A 13,849-nucleotide genomic window follows, 5' to 3' on the forward strand; every position below is an offset into this window, starting at 1 on the left:
TGAATAAATTACTCAGTACCATTTTTCTAGATTCCGTATACATGCATTAGAATACGATATTTATATTTCTCTTCCTGACTCACTTCACTCTATATAATAGGTTCTAGGTCCACCCACCTCATCAGAACTGACTCAAATGCATTCCTTTTTAAGGCTGAGTAATATTCCACTGTATATATGTACCACAGCTTATTTATCCATTCATCTGTCAATGGACATCTAGGTTGCTTCCATGTTCTAGCTATTGTCAATAGTGCTGCAATGAACAATAGGATAAAAATACTCCAATTTTCTAAAGTCTTTATTGAACATGCCATGATACTGCTTCTATTTTATGTTTTGGTATTTTGGTCCCAAGATATGTGGGATCTTAACTCCCCGATCAGGGATCAAACCCACATCCCCTGCAAAGGAAGGTGAAGTCTTAATCACGGGACCATGAGGAAAGTCACTAAAGGATACTTCTTTTTCTTCTCTTCCTTTTTAAAAAAATTTTTATTTTGTGTTGGGGTATAGCCAATTAACAAACAATGTTGTGATAGTTTCAAGTGAAAAGGGAAGGGACTCAGCCATATATATACATGTATCCATTCTCTCCCAAACTTCCCTCCCTTCCAGGTTGCCATATAACATTGAGCAGAGCTCCTTGTGCTATAAAGTAGGTCTTTATTAGTTATCCGTTTTAGCAGAGTGTACATGTCAATGCCCAGATCCTCTAACTATCCCATCCCCCCATCCTTCCCCACGGTAAACATGTTTGTTCTCTAAGTCTGTGAAACCATTTCGGTTTTGTAAGTTAAGTTCATTTGTATAATTTCTTTTTAAATTCTACACATAAGAGATGACATATGACATTTTCCCTTTTCTGTCTGACTTACTTCACTCAATATGACACTCTCTAGGGTACATCTATGTTGTTGCAGATGGCATTATTTCATTCTTTTTAATGGCTGTGTGATATTCATATATATATATATACACACCACATCTTCTTTATCCATTCTTCTGTTGGTGGCCATTTAGGTTGCTTCTGTGTCTTGGCTATTGTGTAACCAATTATTGGTCACCACCACTGCTCCAGCAATCAGCTTCCCTCCACCCACATACAGTCCAGTTCAAAAGTGCTGACTCAAAAAAAAAAAAAAAAGGTGCTGACTCAGCACTCACTATGGCCCGGAGACAGCCAGGCAGTGGGGCTGCAGAAATGAGCAAGACATGGTCCCTCCCCTCAAGAAGCTGATAGGCTTTCAAAAAAAATAGAAACATAGCGGGGAAATAAAGCCCCAGTGATTATCTTTTTCGGCCCACAATGGGACGCAGGACCTAGTTATAACTGAACCTTGAAATGCTGTGGAAGAGCCAAGGCGTGTGAGATATCCCACACAACATGCTGATCATCAGCACACTAGTCTGTCATGAAGTGTTATGAAAACACTGTTATGAAAAATGTAAGAGAAGAGCTATTCCTAAGACCGTGGAGAAGTCAGAGATCTCTGTGTTTTACCATGTTTCCTTATTTAGTGAACAAGGAAGAGACTTGCTTGGAATCTAGAAATCCTGGGTTTCGTAATTCAAGTCATCTTCTTCTGTTAAGGCTGAAAGCTTTCGTTCTTTCTAGATGGGAGAATGTGCTTACAACCAAAAGAAGAGCACCTTTGTCTCACTGACTTGGTGACTGGTTAGTTCACCAAAGACATATTAAGCCCCTACCCACTTTCCTAAGTAATTCTCCCATTGATGTCTGTAAGGTCTGATCTAGTTTCTAAAGGGAAACCCTTGGGAGACTTCCCTGGAGGTCCAAAGGTCAAGACTCCACACTCCCAATGCAGGCGGCGCAGGTGCCAACCCTCATCAGGGAACTAAGATCGCACATGCCATGTGGCACAGCAAAAAAAAAAGAGAGAGAGAGAAAAAAACCATTACCTGCTGCTTCAGCTTAGAAATCCACGCACTTATTCACGCGGTCACTAAATAGGTGCTTATAGACCAGTGGAGCTGGTGGGACATTAGTATAGGTAACATTGCCGCCCAGGCATCGGTCTCCCCTGCCAGCTCCAGCCCCTCTGCTGTGGAGCCCACTCACATGCGCAGGTTGTGGGCCATGGATCCACCAGTGACAACCTCCCCACGGAGACAAAAAAGCAGCTTGTGCTGTGCTTTCAGTAGCAAACAGCTTAAAAATCAGTGTTCTCCCCAAAGCGTCTTTTCAGCAGGCCTACCATTAGTTTGTTTGTTTGTTTTCTTTTTCCTCTCTGGTCTTTTTCCCATGCAGCATTTTTAGTCTGCCTGACTCCTCTCTCCTTCCTGAAACTTCCCTGGGAACTTCAAACGTCTCAGACTTCTATTATTAAAGCAATTCAGTGCTGCCTCCAAATTAACCTACTACAACCCATTAGCAGTTCAAGGAAACAAAGGCCTTATGGGCGACCCCTAATAGGACTCCAAGAGGATGTCCTGTTGCTCGATTTAACCTGCATCCCAAGAGGATGAGAGACTTTTTTTTTTAATTAAAATTTTTAAAAATTTCTTTTAATTTTTAATTGGAGGATAATTGCTTTACAATAATATGTTGGTTTCTGCCATACATCAACATGAATCAGTCATAGGTATACATATGTCCCCTCCCTCCTGAACCTCCTTCCCACCTCCCACCCCATCCCACCCTTCTAAGTTGTCACAGAGCACCAGGTTTGACCTCCCTGCATCACTCAGCAAATTCCCACTGGTTGTCTGTTTTACATGTGGCAATGTAAAGGATGAGAAATTCTTATGTGCTCAGTCACTCAGTTGTGTCTGACTCTTTGTGACCCCATGAACTGTAGCCCGCCAAGCTCCTCTGTCCATGGGATTCTCCAGGCAAGAACACTGGAGTGGGTTGCCATTTCCTATTCCAGGGGATCTTCCCACCCCAGAGCTCGAATCCACATCTCATGTCTCCTGCATTGGCAGGAGGGTGCTTTACCACTAGCGCCACCTGGGAAGCCCCATAGCAGCTACCAAAAGAATATAAACCTCTATCTCATTCAACTCTACAAACAGGTACTAAATCATCTGAGATACTCAGGGTACAAAGTACCTAGAGAACAAATTACTGGGATTATCAGGGAAGGTGTCTTGGAGAAGCATCTTAACCTTTCTTAACATTTGTTCTTTGGAGGGAAAAAGAGAGTTTGGGAGAAACACAGTATACCATATCCCTTCTTGAAAATTCACTGTGGTTTTGGAACTATTAGACTCTGGGACGTGCTAAAAGAGAGAGAAATGGTTCAACTTTGTTTCACTCGGTGTATTTTCAAGAGTTGACTTTTCACATCCTTAAAAGCTGGGTCACATTGGGCAGGTGATGCTTCGTAGACATTCCATTAAGGTGGGGATGGTGCAGAGCCCCTGTCAGAGTCCCCAGCTGTGTCATTAGCAAACAGATGATTCAGGCTGGTGATGGAGTGATTCATTTTGGGAATTGAAAAGAGGAAGAAGCAGGAGCTGCCAGGGCTTGTGGCTGTGTGGATGGCCTACATTGAACTATAAAAGCCATAGAAGAGAGGAGGCAAGGTCAGCTGTCCCCAGTGCCTGAGCATCCGAGAGGGCAAAACGCTAGCTACCACAGGACCCACATAGCTGGCAGATGGGTTTGAGGAAGACAAACAGCCTGATCTCAAGTACAAGGTTATATTTTGTGCTCAAAACCCTTTCCTCACACTCAGTGGACCCAGGCTAAGTGCATCTCAGATTTCCTTTTCTTTTAGAAAATCATCTTATTTATTTATTTATTTAGGCCATGCCTCGCCACATGTAAATTGATGGCTTTTGAATTGTGGTGCCAAGGAAGACTCTTGAGAGTCCCTTGGACTGCAAAGAGGTCAAACTAGTCAATCCTAAAGGAAATCAACCCTGAATATTCACTGGAAGGACTGATACCGAAGCTGAAGCTCCAATATTTCGGCCATCTGATGCAAAGAGCCGACACATTGGGAAAGACCCTGATGCTGGGAAAGACTGAAGGCAAAAGGAGAAGGGGGCGGCAGAGGATGAGATGGTTGGATGGCATCACTGCCTCATTGCACATGAATTTAAGCAAACTCAGGAAGATAGCAGAGGACAGGGAAGCCTGGCGGGCTGCAGTCCCTGAGGTCATGAAGAGTCAGACACAACTTAGGGAATGAACAACAACAACAATTGTGGCATGTGAGATCTTAGATCCCTAACCAGGGATCACACCCTCATCGCCTGCATTGGAAGCTTGGAGTCTTAACCTCTGGATGGTCAGGGAAGCCCCTCAGATTTTCTTTACAGTCTCAGGGGCCTGCAGAGGTGATGGGTTCAAATAAGGATATTGCCTCTCAAGGATCTAGTCACCTTTACAACCTGCCACTTCTCAAAATCTGTCTCTGACATAATCTATGTCATGCAATTGCTACACTCTGACATGAGCAAGGATTTTGTTAAGATTTAAGGCCTCTCAGTTCTGCAATGGCCAGAACTCAATCCCTGCTTCTGACAGCAGTTAGCCTGCAGGGAAGAAGAAACCTTAACATCCTAAATAACAAAATGTGTTTAATTGAAGATTTATATCTACAAGCACGTACTTTCTTGGCTGACACAGATGTACTACAGCATTTTTACTGCAATACCTATGGGCCACATGTCTTTTGCTTGTCTATTTCAAAATATGATTTTGATTTACTTTATTTACTTTCCTTGGTAATTGGCACAGATCCACGCTGGCCAGAGGTTTCATAACAGAGGACACTGAGCAGAATTCTTGCTGACATTCTTTGAGCATCACTGATTTCAGAATACCATGAGTTCAAGTGAAGTTTAGTTTAGTTGGTTTGGAGAACTGAGTCATACACATTAAGATGTTTCAATCAATCTGTGGACCAAGTTGTGTAATATCCCTGTGGTTAGAATTTACCTCTCCTTGTCCTGCACCCCCTCTGTATCAGTGTGATGGCGATTATCTCCATCTGTCTTACATTCCTGTTCTGATTTTGACTTCCCGCAGATGGAAAGCCCGCTAAAAATGGGACATTTATCATGCTGTACCTGTATCATGTGCTAGCTGCTATCAGCTAGCACATCTGTGGCGTATTTCAGAAACTCAGATGGCACTAGTGGCAAAGAATTCGCTTGCCAATATTTGATCCCTGGGTTGGAAAGAGCCCCTGGAGGAGGGCATGGCAACCCACTCTAGTATTCTTGTCTGGAGAATCCCATGGACAGAGGAGCCTGGCAGGCTACAGTCGATAGGGTTGCAAAGAGTCGGGCATGACTCTAAGCAACTCAGCACATACAGATCTTATTAATATAAACCCCAAATATCGATCTAGTCCAGATTGTGATACAACTATACTGGGATGATGAGCGGCATCAGGAGGTATCCGTGATAGTAGTCAGGTGGAGGTGAAGGGTAGGAGAACTAAATCCTCATCTGCCATAAAGGGAAGTCAAGATATAACACCCAAAACCAAAACAATAGCAATAATAATTAAAATAATAAAAATGACTCTTTGAGACCCATGGGCTGTAGCCCGTCAGGCTCCTCTGTCCATGGGATTTCCCAGGCAAGAATACAGGAGTGGGTTGCCATTTCCTTCTCCAGGGGATCTTCCCAACCCAGGGATCATACCCGTGTCTCCTGCATTGCAGGAGGATTCTTTACTGCCTGGGAAGCCTAATGAAAATGAAGACTGCCATAAACATGTCACTTAAGGACATGGGGCTATAGGAGCTTGTCCACATTAAGAACTGTCAACAACTCTTTCCATCCTTCCACGTACAAGTTCATGTCCACTCTCTTGAATCTGGGAGGACCTTGTGACTTGCTGTGGTCGATGGAATTTTCCAGAAGTAGCAGTGGGTGGTGACCTCGGGGCCTAGGTCTTCTCCAAGACCTCTGTTCTTTAGCTTCTGTTCTCGCCCCCTAGGCAGCTGGCGGCCTTGGGAAATATCCGAGCACCCTGCTGGACCAGAGGTGACCTAGTGAGAGGGGATCCCTGGGGAACGAGAGACTGATGGGGAGGGGAGAGCCCGGCCCGCCCTTGGCCCTTCAGCCTCCCCAGGATGCTCTAGCCCAATCAATACCTCTGGAGGCAGAGACCAGCCTGAATCACAGAGTCGTGAGCGAATAAACAGCTGTTAATTGAAGTGACAGAGCTTGGGGATTCTGTCTTCTAGGCATCGGTAGAGAACTGAAAGAAAAGCCGATGCCAAAATCAAATGCAAAAAATATTCTCAGGATGTTGCCTCTGGGGACTGGAAAATGATGAAATGAAGTGGGCTGGGCAGGAAATTGCTGTTTTTCATAATAAATAGGATGTTCTTTGACTTTCTAAACTATGTGCATCTCTAACTTTGATAAACAAAAAAAGAAAGAACAAAAATCAAGCAAACAAAACAAGGAAATGTATAGGGAAGATAAAAGTCAGGTAGACTAAAAAAAAGAAAGCCCACTGGTCCAACGGATGCTGACGACCAAAAAAGGTCCCCGGGTCCAAAGAGCCGGCACGCAGAGTTCACCCTGGAGAGACCACACAGAAGATCTGGGCTCGCAGCCTTCATGGCTGCACTGGGTAGCTTCTGGCAAATGCCATGTTGATCAGAACAAGTTCAGGCACTTTCAGGAGCCAGGTTGAAGGACCGTGGACAGAGGCAAGGCTGAATGCAAACTTATCCTCCAAGCTGGGTTCAGCGCTACCGTTCACCCTGTCCCGTCTCCACCCCGAGACAGCAGCCCCGGCTTCTTTAGTAGCATGATCACCGCTAGAACAGAACAGCGTGGTCCCCCAGGCTCTCAAGATCTTTAACTGCTTCCAAACCAGTTGGCAAGCACCATTCCTGCAAGTTGTTCTTGTGTGTCCCACCACCCACCTACAATGACTGGCCCAGTGGGGGAGGAGGGGAGAAGGGCACCCCTGGGGCCAAATACCCAGGGCCCACCCTGGAGTCCACAGCCACCCTCCACTGGCCACTGCTCTAGGGGAGTGGCTATCATGCAGGCGTTTGTGAGAACCATGGCCTCAATAGCGTGTCACCTGGGTTGCTAAATATTTTGGGTATCCCCTTGGATATTGGCAGGCAGATTCTTTACTGCTGAGCCACCAAGGAAGCCCGTATCACTTGATTAACTTAACATAAATGGTTCATAATTGGCAATTACGCTCCTGCCTGGAATAAGCAGCAAGTCATAATTATGCAGTGTTCCAAAATCTAAAATATCTTGAGTTCTCCTTAAGTGCAAGACACCACTCTAAACAACTGAGCTAAACTAACCTATATAATCCTCAAAAAATAGAAAAAAATGGCATCTAGTATATGTCATTATTATTCCCCCATTTGACAGATGAGGAAACTGAGGGGCCCAGGAGTTTAATGCGTATGCATGTGGTCACCAGGCCCCTGGTTTCAGAGCCCACACTCCTCACCACACTGAAATTGTCAGGTTCCACTCCCGGGAACACTACATATAATTACATTTTTTGAGATAAGCATATTTAAAGTATCAACATATATTAATACTTTGGATTATAAATCTAGAATATAAATTTGGATATTTTGCCTTTGAATAATGTCATATATACATACATCAGCTACTTTCCAAACATTTCTATGTCATAACCAAGTGACTTAGGCCTCAAAAGCGCAGATGTTTTCACAACCCAATGACAAGTTAGTTTTTGCACACAGAATGTCAAATGTCCAACCTCTTATGCATATGACTTCACAAAACAAAAAATTTTCATCCCAAATGACTCAGGAAGCATAAGTCATATTTAATATGTCCAATTCCAATAAATAAATTAATTTTTAATCTTCTCCCATGTTGAAAAACATCTTTCCTTAATAATATTTAAGAGTATCAATGAACTGTGATAAATTCAAGGGTTAAGAAAGCTCCTGGACTCTCTTTGGAATTTTAATTTGGGATTACTCATTTCTGCTTTCACTGCTATATAATTTCAAAGGTCCCTTAAGCAATCAGCAGGACCTGTTCAGGGTACTATTTTGGTTTGGGCCCTTCAAACATCATTCACTTAAATAGAAATCAAATTACTGCTTGATTGAATAGTTGCCTTACCCAAGCTTTGGATGGCTGGTGTGATTAGAAACCATGCTATCAGTAGTAAAGAGTAAAGTTTCTATGAGGAATGTCAATACCTTCCTATCCTTTGTTAAGGTGTTTATTTATTGTTACTATCATCATCATCATTATTATTGCTGGTCATTGGTGGTTAAGTCTGTTCCTGAAAAGCAATTCTGACAATGCTACACTGTCTGAAGACAAAGCTGTCAGCAAGACAGCAGAGTCAATGACTTCAGCAAGTCATTCACACTCATTCAATCAGTCACAAGAAAACCTTCCAGCAGATAAATTCTACAAAGGGCAGCAACCCTGGAATGTGCCTTATCTCTGCAGGAACTCCAGCCTAGAGAGGTTTCTCCAGTGATTGGCTGAGGAGCACAGCAATTTCTTTAGACCTTTGATGCCCCGTTATTAAGGTCTAAGGCCAGACAGGAGGGGACCTCTTCTACTCTGCTCACTCAGCATCTATGGACTGCGGCACACGGTAGGGACTTAACAAATGTTTTAATAAGTCCCTGGCATTTATCATCCCATTCACAACCCTGTTCCCTGCCTCCAGGGTATAGACAGGAATTCTAGAATCTGAGAGAGCCTGTGCCTTCAAAATGGCATAAGAACAAAAGACAGAAAGGCAGGACCAGACTGGTTAGAGCTGACTCGCAGTAAGGGTAGACGCTTTTCACAGACGATCACCTAAGTGACCTAGAACACTGTCCCCTGACCCCCAACTGCCTGATCCTTTTCACTCTGATTTGCCGCTCAACTACACTCTGCCACCATTCTGGGCTCCTTGTGCGTGCGTGCTAAGTTGCTTCAGTTGTGTCCGACTATCTGTGACCCTGTGGACTATAGCCCGCCAGTCTCCTCTGTTCATGGGATTCTTCAGGCAAGAAAACTGGAATGGATTGCCACGCCCTTCTCCAGGGGATCTTCCCAACCCAGGGATCGAACGTGCGTCTTTTATATCTTCTGCATTGGCAGACAGGTTCTTTACCACTAGTGCCATCTGGAAAGTCCTCCCAGCACCTAACCACTTTTTCCCTTAGTGGGAAGACATGAATCAGACTTCCTCCTGAGAGATCACTCACATGCTGGGTTCACTTGAGGCATAACATTTTTCTATCACTAAACTTTAAATGTCTATTTTCTCATTTGAAAACAAACACTTTGGAGTCCATTTAACTTACTTTAGGCAGCAGCTGCATCAACGGTTTTGAAATAATGCTTCAGTAAAAATAAGCATGAATTCAGAAAGTTAGAATTATGCTATAGCTTAGAAGTTATCATCTGCCAGCTTTTCTCACTCACACCATTATTGCTGAATGAGCCACATGGTTGGGGTGGGGGTGGGGGTCAGGGGATGGGAACAATCTGGGAAAATTGCATAGGAGACCACTGGGAAGATATATACTTAGCAATAATTAAACCGCAGATTAGGAATGTCAAGCATCTTCAAACTAATGAAAAGTCAAAAGTGTAACTGGGTTGCAAATTTGTCTTCCAGAGGAAAAGAGGCCTCAGTTCCCAGTCAGTGGAAGGAAAAAGGCCTCACTTTGTTTCCATTTTCCTGCAGGAAACATGATTCTTTCAGTGTTAAAAGCAGCCAGAACCTACACGTGTGTTTGCTTATTCCAGTTAAGGACAAGACATCTTAGACACCTGCAAAGCCAAGAGCCTGCCGGTCTGGGAAACAGGGAGTAGAAATACACTGCTTACTAGCGCCTTTTAAAAGTATCATTGCCAGATAGCATTTCAGAAATGCTTACACACAAAAGCACACACATAAGCAGTTGGACACTATGTTTTAACGGCACTGACCTCCTCCCTGCGTTAAATTAGAACAGTGATTTGAACCAATGCTGGTGGTTGTTTCAGGCCGTCTCTTAAGTAGCGAGTGCTACTGTATTAAAACTCACCAATATTCCCAACTTCCAGAACTAGAAATGTGATTTCTTAATGGCACACCTAACTCTAGAGGAGTCAGATTCCTTCATAAAGAGTGTGAATATTAAAAGTCATGAAATTTATGGTACAGTACAGCTAATTGAAAATGTAATTAGAAATAAATTAAACCAACTTCATGTTTTAATCACTGTGGAACACTTAAAGTATTACAGCAACAGGGCAAGTAATTTTCTTCTGGAAAATGTATAATGATGTCATTATTTTTTTACTTGGGACTCCAGAGAAGGAAGAAATATTAAAAGAGACAGATAGTTGCTAAACGCAACAGATAGGTGGTGCTGTGGCTCACTGAAGCCTTGGAATTAGACTCCAAAGGCCTGGGTTTTTACAAAGGCTATATCCCAAGTTTAAAAATCAGAATTAGAAGTCAAATAAGTGCCTCAAAAAGGCATCTGACTTGCATAGTAGCTGAATTTTTGCCTTGACAAATAAACTTCTGTAGTTTCTAAGATGTTCATTAATTTTCTATTTGGCTAAAGAATGTTTTGGGTTAACACTTCAATTTTAAGTATTTGCAAGGTCTGTCACAGACTTCTATCACTTAGAGAAATCAAATACTAATGATACATTGGCTTAAACATAATGAGTTCATTGCTTTATGACATAATTACGAACCCAAGGAAAACTCTGCATTGGTTACCTATGACAAATTGTACAAATAATTCTACTTGGTAAAGGCAGCTTTCTTTTTTGGCTAAAAACACACTCTGCTTGGCTTCAGAAGGCTTGTGTCTGATTTCTTGGCTCCATCCCTTCCTGGCTGCTGCACCAGCTTCGAGTTCCTTGGCTACTTAATCATCTGAGAATCACTTTTCTTCCAGTCCAGGGGTTCTATCTGGTGTCCTAGGTCTCTCCAAGACTCACAGGGAACCTGGAAAAGCTTGTCTTTAGATGCCTACGACCCTCCTTGTTGCTGGTTTCTATTTCTTCTGGACTGTTTCCATATCTATGGTGTAGGAGTTAAAATGCCTACCTTATAGGGTGTTTGAGAGGGTTCCCTAATAAAGTGCTTGTAGAGGGTGGAGCATACTGGTGCACTTAGTAGGTACTGAAAAAACATTACTGTCTGCTCCCTTCCCCCCTCATACACCAGACAAACACAAATCCTATGGCAATTGTTGATAAGCAAACCTCTCACAGAACATTTCGTTTTAAAAGAGGCCTTCAACGTGACTAGCCTCCCCAGGAATTCAGCCCCTCAGTCCCCTTCACCTATTGGGGCAGAAGGTAAGTGGGGTGTTGAGGCAGTGCCCAGACCACAGAGGATAAGCAATGAGCCTTCTCCCAGCAGTGTGCTAGCTGGTCTAGAATGTAGTGTAAATTATATATATATATATTTCCCTGGTGACTCTGACTGTAAAGAATCCGCCTATAACAGAGGAAACTCACTCAGTTCGATTCCTGGGACGGGAAGATTCCCTGGAGAAGGGAATGGTTCCTCACTCCAGTATTTTTGCCTGGAGAATCCGATGGGCAGAGGAGCCTGGTGGGCTACAGTCCATGAGGTCGCAAAGTGTTGGACACAACAACTGAAGTGACTTAGCACACAGCATATATACATATAACCTGTAGGTATGTATTCCATTACAGATTTGAATTAACATTGAAAACAATACCCAAACTGCAGTAACAGTCATTGACCCAGTCAAAAGCATAAGGAGATTTTCAGGGTTTAGGAAGCCACATGGGAGCTGATGAAATGAGGAGCTGGCTTATCTTTCCAAAAGTTCAAAACCTCCTAGCCTCAGTGACCAGCAATGAGAAGATTAACTTCTGGCTAAAATGACGGGGACTGAGCGCCAGAGCAAAATTTAGCCGCGTGAACTCTTGCCATTCTGGGAAGATCCCGTAATCAGCGCTGGCTAAGGAAAGTGCCCCTTTCCTAGAATGTAAATGAGAGAAGAGAAACTGAGATGGAGAGAGAGGGAACGCACACACGCTGTGTTTTGAAATCCTGTCTTTTGTGTCTCTTGCGTTGTATCCTGTCTTTTGTGTCTCTGGCCCAGGGGGCGGGACCCATTACACCTGGCGTTTTGTTCCCTTCCTTTCCAGGGTCTCCAGAGAAGGACACAGAACTCCCCTGGAAGGAGAGCTAATTGGTAGGACATTATCGTTCCAAACTGTTTAGCGTGATCTGCCTTGCAGAGAGAAACCTAGAGCCAAAAGTTACTTTCCAAGTCTGTGGAGCTCCCGAGGCGCGCGCCTGGATCAGCAACGCTTGCAAGTCAAAGTGGTCGCCTCGCGCGTTCTCGGACTGCCGGAAGCTCGGTCCTAGCGGTCAGATGGCATCTCGAACCGAGCCCCCTTACTCGGGTCCGGCCCGTGCGGGGACCGAGACGTGTTATCCTAGCACAAAGCCAGGATTCCAGTCTTGTGTAAACACCACGTCGGCCCATCTCCAAACGATTCCCTCAGATACCTCCCATGTGATTATTTATCTCACTTACAGAGAGAGATTCTGTTGACAGATCGTTTTCTACTCAACAGACGGCTTCCCTGCGAAGCGCTTCTCCTCGCGATTCCGCTAAAAGGTGAGATAGCATCTGACACTTCCCTAAACACCGCCCGGGGGACTGTGTCGCCCCTGAACACACGTGGGCACAGCTCCGCAGGCGGGCACATGGAAGGGACGCGAAACCCAGGGCGGTGATTTTCCAGCCAGTGAGGCTGATGGAGAAAGATGCCAAACGCACTTCCCGAGCCAGCTGAACTCCGCGGGCACCTAATCATTGCCAGATGTGGGGAGGGCGCACCGAGAACATCCCCGAGTCCGGGAGAAAACACCCGTCGACTTCTCGGACGGGGAAGAGGCAACGGCGGGGAGGGAGAGGGACCTTGGAGAGAGTGGGGCGTGCGCCAGGGCGCAGAATGAACTAGGGGGGCCGAGGGTGGGGAGTGATGATGCCTCCACTCTCCTGGGCGCATTTTTTCAATTAAAAAGTTGGGATCTGGAATCCGTAAACAACGACTTGGGGCTTCAAACTACTTTGTTGAGACCCGGTGGGGAGGGCAGTACTTGCCGGCTTCAAATGAGCACCCCCGAGATCTGCGGCGGTATCCGACTCCCGAGCCCCGGGGGCGACTCCCAGGTTGCGCGCAGCAAACCCAGTACCAGGTCTCTCTCGGGTCTCCGCGCAGAGAAACTCTGCACCTCGGCCCCTCCCGCGCGCCCCGAAGCCCGCCCTACCTTTCATGGTGACCGAGGAGACGCACCGCCAGCCGGGGAGCTCCGCGCCGCCGAGGAAGTCCGCGCTGAGCAGCGGGTCAGTGCGCGCCCATGGCAGCCGCGCCGCGCGTCGGCCGTCTGCGCTCCAGCCCTGCCTCCCCGCTCGGCGCTCTGAGCCGCGGGGCCGCCTCGCGCGCCGCTCACCCCGGGCGGGAGGCGCCGCCGCCGCCAGCGCCCCTCCCCCTGGCCCGGCCGCCGGGGCGCGCGGGCCGCCGCGCCCACGCCCCCCTTGCGCCTTCCCGCGCCCGCCCCGCCCGCGGGCCGGCCCCAGCCCCGGGCCAGGCCGCTTCCCCGCCCGCGCTCCCCGTGTTCCCTCTTTTTCGCGTTGGCTTGGAAGCGGGACGAAGACCGAGGAAAGCGGCTCCCGGGGTGATCAAGTGCTCAGCCTCGGGGTGGACAGAACGTGCTGCCGCTGGGCTGGTTTTTAGACCTCAGGCTCCCCAGAGTGTGGGGCGAGCGGTCTGAGAGCAGCGGCGTCACAGGGACGGCGTGGCTTGCTTGTCCCTTCCCCAAAGGGCTCTGGGAGCGGAGTGTTAGAGGATCGGACAGGGGGCGAGAACGCCCCCGAGGCCCAA

General features: G+C 46.1%; 1 protein-coding gene across 1 annotated transcript in view; it reads right to left on the reverse strand.

The window, feature by feature from the left end:
* COLEC12 (collectin subfamily member 12) overlaps positions 1-13,437 on the reverse strand; it is a 178,074-nt gene extending 164,637 nt beyond the window's left edge. Inside the window, exon 1 of the mRNA XM_065932493.1 lies at positions 13,236-13,437. Within this exon, the coding sequence (XP_065788565.1) occupies positions 13,236-13,242 (7 nt within the window). The 5' untranslated portion in view covers positions 13,243-13,437. The remainder of the gene's footprint in view (positions 1-13,235) is intronic.
* Positions 13,438-13,849: the final 412 nt, after the last annotated feature.

Source organism: Muntiacus reevesi, chromosome 4 (assembly GCF_963930625.1).
Source record: "Muntiacus reevesi chromosome 4, mMunRee1.1, whole genome shotgun sequence".
Lineage (NCBI taxonomy): Eukaryota > Metazoa > Chordata > Mammalia > Artiodactyla > Cervidae > Muntiacus > Muntiacus reevesi.